Raw genomic sequence first — 10,314 nt, 5'->3', positions numbered from 1 at the left:
TGGGCCTGCGCGTCCGGAGCCTGTGCTCCGCAACGGGAGAGGCCACAACAGAGGGAGGCCCACATACCATAAAAAAAAAAAAAAAAAAAAATCATGTAAATCAACTATACTTCAATTAAAAAAAAAATTCCAACATGACAAAAATGTGTGTCTTAGAAAATGAAAATCCTCTAGAGGAACCCAGTGCTAAAGAACAGTGACATGGGGATTTTCTTTGTGCATATTGTGTATTATTACTATTTTATTCTTACAGAAATGGAGTCGTTGATGTTTGGACACCTGACAATGTGTCCCAGACATATGTCCACAGCAATGTAGATGTGTAGCTAGCTTTTTCTTGGTAACGGCTGTGTAGGGTTCCACTGCACAGTCATCCATGTCATAGGGCCCAGGCTGGCAGACACTGGGTGGTTTCCAGTTGTGCGGTTTTTGTTACAGGTACCTACGGACCACACATCTTTACAGAGTTGGGCAAGAACTCCGCGGGGTTGACTTCTGAAGGTGAGTCTGTTACACAAGTTATGGTTTTGAAAGATTCTGCCAAGCTGTGTTCCCAGAAGGCTGGACTCGTTTGGGACATGTTTTCATCCCATTTCGACCCCCTCCATCTTTAACAAGGATGCCTGGGTCACTAGCACTCCCACCCCATCCCCTGGCGTGGAGATCTGGCTTCCACAGCCTGGCCCTGCTCCCCATCTGCCCTCCATGGGCCTCAGTTTTCCAGACTGAAGATGAGCTGGGCTGGATGCTTTGGGAAGCCCTTGAGCCCTATGATCACTGGGTGCTAGTACCTGCTCGCAGAAGCAGATTGATACGTTTTCCGGAGTTTTTCCAGTTGGCTCTTAAACATAGCCATTATTAAAAATTAAATTGTATAAGCTTACAATTAAATAAATTGTATATATTTAAAAGTTAATAAATATCAAAACTCATTACTCCCTAATTATTTTATTCCCTTTTGTATTATCTGTGCTCTTGAGGTTATCTACGTCTGTAATATCTGTGTGGTGGAAATAGTAGATAAAGGTTTATTACTGCGCACCCGCCCCAACCCTGAGTCTGCTGAGTTGATAGCTTGAAATCAGCCCTGTGGGAACATTTACACCGTGGATATTGACAAACGTTACCCCACCCCACCCCCAACTCCGCTGTTCATTATTCGCCAGCACACCAGTGCCTTCGATCCTATAAAACCAGGCCCTAAAGAGCTTCGAGGATCTTTCTCTGATGATCTAGAGGAAGAGAGTGTTATCAAGCTAGAATGTGGCGGGAGGTGGGAGAAAGGCAGGGTGGCCTGGGGGCCTATCGTGGAGCTCAGGTAGGGCTTGTGTCTGAGCTGTGTGAACTTAGCAGGTCACAGCCTCCACTTCCCCTCCCGTCAAATGGGGCAATAAAGGCCGCAGTCTTGCAGGGTGACTAGGAGCTGTATCAAGAGGGGTCCCCGTATCACCCGGGGTCAGGAGCAAGTGCTCAGGGGAGGCCCAGGCCTGGGGCAAATCCCTGCTGGGTCACTTAATGTCTGAGACTCCTTCCTGTCTATCAGTGAGGCAGTGGTAAGAGCTTTAGAGATCAAGGGTTAGGGACTTTCAAATGCTGCGGGTTAGGGTAGCGTGGGGAGGGGGTGGCCACCGCTGCTGCTGTTCCCATGCTCACCCCCCACCCCCGATCCTTTAAGGAGGTCCTGGATGTGCCGGAGGTGAAGGGGGGTCCACAGGGCTGTCCTGGGGCTTTAGGCAGATGAGGGGCAGGGCCTGGCGAGGCCCACGGTGAGTGGAATGAGGGGCTGGGAGTGTCACTGCCCCTCATCTGCTCGTTTCAGAAGACAGCAGAGGCCAAGACCACCTGGAGAAGCCCCCAGGCTGAGGAGTGTCTGCAGAACACCTGGTCTGGGCCTGTGCCCGCATCCTGTACTCTTTTTGAGGAGCAGAGAATCAGGTAGAAGCAGAGAGAGCACCGCGTCCGTCCGAAGGGTTCCGGGAGCCATTCACAGATCCCGGGGGAGGTGAGGGTAGAGGAATTTAAAACTAATCCTAAAACAACAACAACACAGAAACAACCAGCCTGCCTCTCTCTACAAGCATTGCCTCACCGCCGACTTTCCCAACAGCCCCGAGGGGAGTTCTCCTACCATCCCCACTCGGCTCAGAGGCCGAGCTCACACTGCGAGGAAATAATGACATGAGATTTGAACCCAAGAGTCCACGATCTGACTGTGAAGCCACACACCCCCTCCCATCCCACACGTTCCTCAGATGGGAAACTTAAGGCCCAGAGAGGGCAGGAGAGTCTCCAGGGGCTGCACAGCACTCTGGGACCTGGGCTTCTTGGGGAGAAACTGGATGTAGCTGGGAGGGCAGAAGCCAGAGCAGCCAGAGTTAAGGTAAATAACTCATCCCTGTTTGCCTGAGACTTTTAGGGCTGAAAGATCTTGGTCCTACCAAACCTGGATGGCTGGTCACCCCATGGCTTCTGTCTTGGGCTGTCCAAACGTCCCAGGACAACTCCACCGGACATGAGCTCGGGACACACGGAGGAGGCCCGGAACACTAGGGGCCTGGTCTGCGCCCTGGGGGCTGAGTCTCCCCACCCCGGGTCCCTGGACACCTACTTGTGGGGCCGAGGCTGCAGAGAGCCAGCAGCAGGGCGACGGCCTGGGGGAACATGCCGCGGTCCATGCTGTCCACCCGGGGATCTGTGCGCTGGGCCTTAGCCGGTGTCCAGGGGCAGGGCTGCAGGCGGGCGCCGGGGCCGGCGTGGGCTCTCGCGGGGACCCAAGGGGAGCAGGCAGCTGGAGCGACGGCGTCCCTGCTCCAGCCTTCTGAGGTGGCGGCCAAGGGGTCAGGAGAAGTGGGCACGGGGGCGCGGGGCCAGGCCGGGGGTCGCTGGCCAAGGGCTGAGCGGGGAGGGGCTGCGGGGCTCCCGTGGACGGCGGCGGCAGTCACAGCCTGTGGATGCGGATGGAGGCTGGGGTCTGAACGTCAGCAGTGCGGGGCTCCCGGCTCATCCAGCCTGGCTCGGGGAGGCAGGAAATGCGCTTCCTTAGACAAGGGGCCGGGCCAGGCGGCCTGCCAGGCGGGGAGAGGAAGTGCCACGGGCTTTGTCGCTGGGTGGGGGGCCCTGGGGCGTGGGGGAGGCAGTGGGGTGGGAGGACCCAGGCTCCAGGCTCGTGTCCCCACACACCCAACTTCCCATCCCACCCTCTCCAGGGCTGCCTGGTGGGGTGCATCTGGCAGCCCCCAGGGGACAGATGAAAAGAATCACCCCAACAGCCCACCAAGGGGAACTTTCAGGGGCCAGGCCTGGCCAAGGCGCTTCATGTGGAACTCGGCTCCATGTAATCACTGTTCCCATTTTGCAGATGAGAAGACAGAGGCCTGCAGAGAAGATGGTGGAGCTGGAATTTGAACAGGTCTCATTGGGCACCAAAGGTGGCTTACATAAGTGTGACACCCGGCTGGCGTTCCCTTGTCTTGTAAACAGGGAACCTGAGGCCCAGGATAAGGGAGGAACACTCCAAAACTGGTACAGCATGGCAGCTGGGACTGAGGCCTCAGGGCCCAGAGAGGACAGGGGACAGGCAGAGGGCCACTTTCCTTCTGTCCCCTCCATGGCTGGAAAATCCTTCAGGGACAAATGACAGCCCTAAATGAAAGCGTGTGTGTGTGGGGGGAGGGGTGGGACACACTTTAATGGCTTTTTTTTTTTTGGCTGTGTTGGGTCTTTATTGCGGTGCATGGGCTTCTCATTGCGGTGGCTTCTCTTGTTGTGGAGCACGGGCTCTAGGCACATGGGCTTCAGTAGTTGTGGCCAGGCAGAGGGCCACTTTCCTTCTGTCCCCTCCATGGCTGGAAAATCCTTCAGGGACAAATGACAGCCCTAAATGAAAGCGTGTGTGTGTGGGGGGAGGGGTGGGACACACTTTAATGGCTTTTTTTTTTTTGGCTGTGTTGGGTCTTTATTGCGGTGCATGGGCTTCTCATTGCGGTGGCTTCTCTTGTTGTGGAGCACGGGCTCTAGGCACGTGGGCTTCAGTAGTTGTGGCACGCAGGCTCAGTAGTTGTGGCTCATGGGCTCTAGAGCTCAGGCTCAGTAGTTGTGGGGCACGGGCTTCGTTGCTCTGCGGCATGTGGGATCTTCCCGGACCCGGGCTTGAACCCATATCCCCTGCATTGGCAGGCGGATTCTTATACACCGCACCACCAGGGAAGTCCCTTTAATGGCGTTTCTGACGTTCAGGACCCTGCCGTGCTTGCTCTGAGCTGTGAGATCTCGAGCCAGTGCCCTCCACCCTCAGTCATCCTGTTTGTAAAGTGGGCACGATGATGCCTTCCTCACCAGGCTGTTGTGAGGTTTCCATGGGTTGGGGCACTGCAGCGCAGAGCCCTGGGCCTGGCACTCAGGAAGCGCTCACCCATCAGTGCTCCCTGAGCCTGGGAGACAATCCCAGAACTGTCCCTTGTTTGTTTTGCAAACAGTAAGAGCCAACTACATGCCTACCATGGTGCTGGTCAAGAGTAGCACTTTAGGGTCAGGCCCAAGGAAGCTCAGAGGAGGAAGCCTGAGCTGCCTGGAGGAGGTGGCATTTAGGCCTGGCCTGTGGAGGTCTGGGCGAGTTGGGGGTAGGGAGAGAAGAAAGGGTGAGGAGGGCATGTCGGGCTGGGGAACCAGCCTGAGCAAAGGCATAGAGGCAAGAAGTGGCCTGACCACCATGGGACAAGCAGGGGTGTGGTGGTGACGGGAAGCCTGGAGGGGCAGACTCTGGCCCTGCTCTGGGAGGGGGAGCTTGAATGCCAGGGCTTTCTCCTGGAGGCCATGGGGAGTCATGAAGGGTTCCGGAGCAGAAGGTGCTGGCAGAGCAGGCTTTGAGAAGACAAACCTTGGTGTGTGCTGGCGGGACCCACAGCGGGGATGGAGCCAGGGCTTTTTCTCTTCATACTGTCTTGGTCACAGATGGAGAAATTGAAGCCCGGGGAAGGAGGAGAAGGTGGGAGCCCTGGCTGCCTCTGAAGGGAGCAGAGGGCAGAGCGGGAGTGTGTTTGTGTCTGCAGGAGTTGACCCCCGGGTGGGAAGGCCGGGTGTGGCTCCTTGGGTGGGGAACGGGACTGGGGGTGGGGGCGGGCGGGGGTGGGGGTGGAGGTTCGCGTGCCCAACCCTGCGGCTGGCTGCGTGGCCAATTCCCGGTCAGGCATGAGTGTGGGCTCACAGGAGACCCACCTCGGCCCAGCAGGCCAGGAAGGCCGGACAGGGAGGACGGGGCCACCCCAAAGCGGCAGCCCGAGAGTGGCAGCTCCTCTGTCTTTTCCTGCAGCCACGGAGATGGGGAGGTGGGTGCCACGAGGCAAAGGGTGGCTTCAGTGGGGGAAGGTTGGGTGAGGTTTCCCAGGCCCCCACCAGCTTCGGTGCCCCAGGGACAGTTAGTTAATCCAGCTCCCTGGGGCTGCACTCTCCCTCGGCCCCGCCCTAGGCGTTCACCTTATCAGCTCTGAATCCTCAGAGCCACCCCTAAGTCATACCACTGACAGAGGAGGAGCCCAAGGCCTCCTGAGGTTTGGGAGACCCCCAGCTGGAGACCCCAGGACTGCCTGGCTCCAAGCTCAGCTCCTTCCCTGCTGCTCCCATCTGAGCTGAATCTGGAGAGGACAGATGTCACCGGGTGAGGGGGATTGTGGTCCAGAATGGGCGTTGGGGCATCTGAGGCTGTAGCATGGACCCCATAGGAGGCCCTTCTCAAACCTCCCTCCCTCCCACCCTCATGCTGCACAATCCAACCCCTCCCACGTTGTAAACAAGACCCACCGGGTTTCTCTTGAAAGCAGGAGAGGCTGCAGGTGGACACAGGAAGAACTTGCAGCAAACTTCCAGGGAAAGAAAAATCTATAGGCAGCACAGGAGGGCCTGGAGTCCTGACCCCAGAGACCTGCTGGAGGAAGGAAGAGATTGGGACCCCCTGGGGTGGAGAGGCGGTCACCCCGAAGCTCCCACAGCACCGTGGGCCTCCCCCACCCCCGCTTGTGTGAGTCGTGCTGTGTAGGTCTCTCCACTCGACTAGAAGCCCCTCGAGGGCAGGGGCTCTTGACGCCTCTGCATCGCTGTGTCCCCAGCACAGAGCCAGGACTCTTTGGCCCTGGAAATCATGAAGTGCCCTGGAAGGTAAGGCAGGGGCTGGGGCCGTGGAGGCATAGGGAAACTGAGGCACAGAGAGGTAAGCCTCGTTCCTGTTCCCCAGTGGAAGAGGCCAGGCCGGGACTGGGCTGCCTGTCCCCAAGAGGCCGCACGGTCACACCGTCTTACAGGCGGGGCAGACCTTGAGTTAGCGGTCTCCTGTTTGCCCCCCGGATGCAGGCTCCGTCCCAATGGACACATCTACCTCCTCTCAGCCCTGCACAGTTCAGAGAGGGGAAGGAGGTGGCGGATTTGTCCCTCTGGTGCCTTCCCTGCAGGGTCACTGCAAATTGGTGGCCTCCCTGCGCTGAAGGCCACAGCCCTGACCTGGCCCTCTCCACAAAGCCCTTCAGGCCAAGGATGGCCATGGCCCACAGCCGCTGCCAGCCCCGGGCTTCTGCACTGTCCCTTGTGGTTTCCCTCCACCCTGCCCACACCTGTGTCAACAGACCCTGCATTAAACTCTTCTCAAATTATCCCACTGGAGCGTGCCATCTGTTTCCTGCTGGGGCTCTGACTGATACAGACATTTTCGGGTGCCGCCTGCCTATCCACACGCCAAAGAGACGTGGCCAATAGCCAGACGTCTGTGCCTGGGCCCCACCGTGGGCAGGTACACGAGTTCCACTCCTTCCTCCCCCTGGCTGGCTGGGAGGGCCGGGGCTGCAGGAAGGGGTAGAGCACGTGTACCCTGGCCACTGGCCACTGGAGGAATTTTAGGCGGCCCCCAGGGATCCCCCCACCAGGCGGCAGTCCGTCTCCAGCACCAGCCTGGAGCCAGTGGCTGTCGAAAAGAACAGGGCCAGACCTACATGGGCAAGGAAGAAAGTGGGTACAGGGGAAAGAGGGCACTGGTCTGGGAGCCAGGGTATCCAGGCTCTGCCTTTGTGGCTTCAGGCAAGACTTTAACATATTCTGGGTCTCAGTTTCTTCCTCTGCGCAGTGGGAGGCCAGCCTGCTGGCCTGGGGGAGCTCAAAGCCCAGGAGAACAATCAGAATCACTACACCACTCACACACTTGCCCTGTGCCACGTGCCACCTCACGGCCACTTTAACGGGCTGAGACCGTCATGTCCCCATTTTACAGCGGAGGAAACTGAGGCTCAGGCGTGCAGGGCAACAGGGCTGAGGAGAAGCAGAGGATAATTCAAACCTGGGCCTGTCTTTCCTCCCTTGGCTTCCAGAACATTCCATCCTGGTTTTCCTCCCACCTCCCTGGTCACCTTATCCGTCTCTTCACTGGTTCCTCCCCATCCTCCCATGCTTGGACCCTGGGTCTCTTCCCTTCTCTGTTTACCCTCACTCCCAAGTCAGGTTTTCTCAAATCTTTGTGACCATGACGTCATGTCCCAGCACAAACCCTGGGATTCAGGCTCAAGTAATTAAAACAAACATTTTGTGAACCTATATATAGGTATATATACCCTTATGAGGTACATCCACCCTGTTCCATTTTCTTTCAAATACTGATCACTAGCCACCCTATTGATTTCATTGCCCACCCATGGGTCTTGGCCATAGAATATAATGCCCTAGATGCTCGCTACTCTTTCTTTTTTTGGCCACGCCATGTGGCACGTGGGATCTTAGTTCCCTGACCAGGGATCGAACCCGCGCCCCCTGCAGTGGAAGTGCAGAGTCTTAACCACTGGACAGCCAGGAATCTTAGTATCTCCTGGGAGCTTCTCTCAGGCCCTGCCCCAGACCTGCTGAATCAGAACCTGCCTTTTATCAGTACCCTTAGGGCATTCACGTGCACATTAAAGTTTGAGAAGGACTGTTCTGGGTGCCCTTATCCAGACAAATAGCTTTATTTATTTATTTAAAATAAATTTATTTATTTATGGCTGAGAGGAGGTAGCTGTGTCCATTGGGACGGAGCGTGCATCGGAGGGGGCAAACAGGAGACCGCTAACTCAAGGTCTGTCCTTATTTATTTATTTATTTATTTTTATTTTTGGTCTTGCTGCACGCAGGCTTTCTCTAGTTGCGGCGAGCGGGGGCTACTCTTCATTGCGGTGCGCGGGCTTCTTATTGCGGTGGCTTCTCTTGTTGCAGAACACAGGCTCTAGGCGTGCAGGCTTCAGTAGCTGTGGCATGCAGCCTCAGTAGTTGTGGCTCGCGGGCTCTAGAGTGCAGGCTCAGTAGTTGTGGTGCATGGGTTTGTTGTTCCGTGGCATGCGGGATCTTCCTGGACCAGGGCTCGAACCCGTGTCCCTTGCATTGGCAGGCGGATTCTTAACCACTGCACCACCAGGGAAGCCCAGACAAATACCTTTAAATACCATCCATATACTGGTGGCTCCCAGCTTTGTGCCTCTAGCCAGAACTCTCCCCCAGGCTCCAGGCTCTTAATAAGCACCTCAGACTTCATACATCCAAAACTGGGCTCTATTCGTCCTCTGCCAACTGTTCCTGCCTCCGTCTCCCCATCTCAGACCACGACAGCCCAAGACTTATGGGTGACCTTGACTCTTTCTGTTATGCCCCTCATCCAACCTATAAGTAAATCCTGTTGTCTCCTCCCCTCAAATTCCCATTGTTTGTGGGGTTCCCACCACCCTACAGCTGCCGCTCTGGTCACCACCAGCACCTCTGGGAATATAGCAGTCACCGCCTCAGTGGGCTTTCTTGCTTCCACCTTTGCTCCCAGCCCATTCTGTACACCATAAAGGGAATCCGTTAAAACCGAGTCAAGTTCCATCCCTCCTCTGCTCAGTGCCCTCTGCAGGCAACCATGTCACTCAGTGTAAAAGGCAGAGCCCCTTAAATGGCCCTCGAGGTTCCCCACCCCTGTCCCCTCTTCGACCTCTGCTCTTCCCCAACTCGCTCAATCCACTGCAGCTGGAGTCCTTGCTGTTCCTTGAACGTACCAAGCACGTGCCCACCTCAGGGCCTTTGCACTTGCTGTTCCCTCTCCCTGAAACACTGTCCCCCTAGATAGCCACAGGTCTTGCTCCTCATCCTTTAAGTTGCAGATCAAATGTCGCACGGGCAGTGAGGGTTTCCCATCGCATTGTAAATAGCCCTCTCCCCACACCAGCAATTGGACCTTGGGCGCATGTCCCCATCTGACACACTATATATTGTTTATTCTGTCTGTCTCCCTCTTTACAACAGAAGTTCCATGAGGGCAAGGGCCTTGCTTTGTTTGCTGCTGAATCCCCATCGCTTAGCATAGTGCCTGGCCCATGACAGGCGTTCAGTAAGTGCTCATGCAATGAATGAATGGACTTAACCACTCGGCTGCACAGCCTGGGGTCTCATAGGTTGTGATTCTGAGTCTCCAGGGTGTGGGTGTTGGGGGCATTCTGAGCCCAGGGACAGGGTCTCTGAAGAGGGCAAATGACTCCCCAAGGGTACAGGGAGGTGACCAGGGTCAGTGGTCCTGCCAGACTCTATTCTAGAAGAGGGAAACCCCTCAAAGTCTCCCTCTCTTTCCCCGAGGAAAGGTCCTGGTACCTGCCGCCTCCTGGGCGATGTTGACCTTCTTGATAAAACCCGACTATGCCCAAGGTCTAGAGAATCCGTGAAGACCACCTAGGGGGCAGAAGGATTCCCCTGGGCCAGGATTCTAGAACCTCTGAGTTGTTGGGACTCTGAGTTCATAGGAAGGGAAACTGAGGCCCAAGAAGGGGAGAGACTGTCCAGCACCCCACGAACCACAGTGGGCAGCAGAGGCGGGAGACCCTGCACCAGACCCCCAGGATGGGGGCAGAAGCAGGAGAGGCAGGCGAGGGTCTAGTCCTGTGCCCCTGCCTCGCTGTGTGACCTGGGGCAAGCCACACAACCTCTCTGGGTCTGCTTGTCAGAGAGGAAGCCCTGTGCTCGCCTGCTGCGCATGTCCAATAGGGCTCTGCACCCCCCTCCAAAGCCCCCCCACTGTGGAGCCGCCAGGCCTTCCTGTTTACTCGAGGCCCCTCTCGCGTCTGGGAGGCGACAGCCTTGGCCTCCTCTGCTCCCCGCTTCCGTTTCCTTCCTCTCCCACTTCAGTGCCTCCGGCCAGGCCCTCAGAAGCCCCGAGGCCAAGACGTAGGGGCTCAGTACACAGGAGGCATCTGAGGACACCTCCCTATCTGGGAGCCCACCCTGTCTGAGACCCTGAAGTTACAGAGGCACTGTACCAGTCCTCTGGATGGTTAGAATGTTCCA

General features: G+C 56.7%; 1 protein-coding gene across 1 annotated transcript in view; it reads right to left on the bottom strand.

Moving 5' to 3' along the window:
- The window catches only part of ENG (endoglin), a 32,658-nt gene extending 29,640 nt beyond the window's left edge, over positions 1 to 3,018 (bottom strand). Inside the window, exon 1 of the mRNA XM_007101780.4 lies at positions 2,609 to 3,018. Coding sequence (XP_007101842.1) covers positions 2,609 to 2,675 — 67 coding nt within the window. The 5' untranslated portion in view covers positions 2,676 to 3,018. The remainder of the gene's footprint in view (positions 1 to 2,608) is intronic.
- Between the last annotated feature and the right edge of the window lie 7,296 nt (positions 3,019 to 10,314).

This window comes from Physeter macrocephalus, chromosome 9 (genome assembly GCF_002837175.3).
Source record: "Physeter macrocephalus isolate SW-GA chromosome 9, ASM283717v5, whole genome shotgun sequence".
NCBI lineage: Eukaryota > Metazoa > Chordata > Mammalia > Artiodactyla > Physeteridae > Physeter > Physeter macrocephalus.
This window is presented reverse-complemented; position numbering and strand designations above follow the sequence as displayed.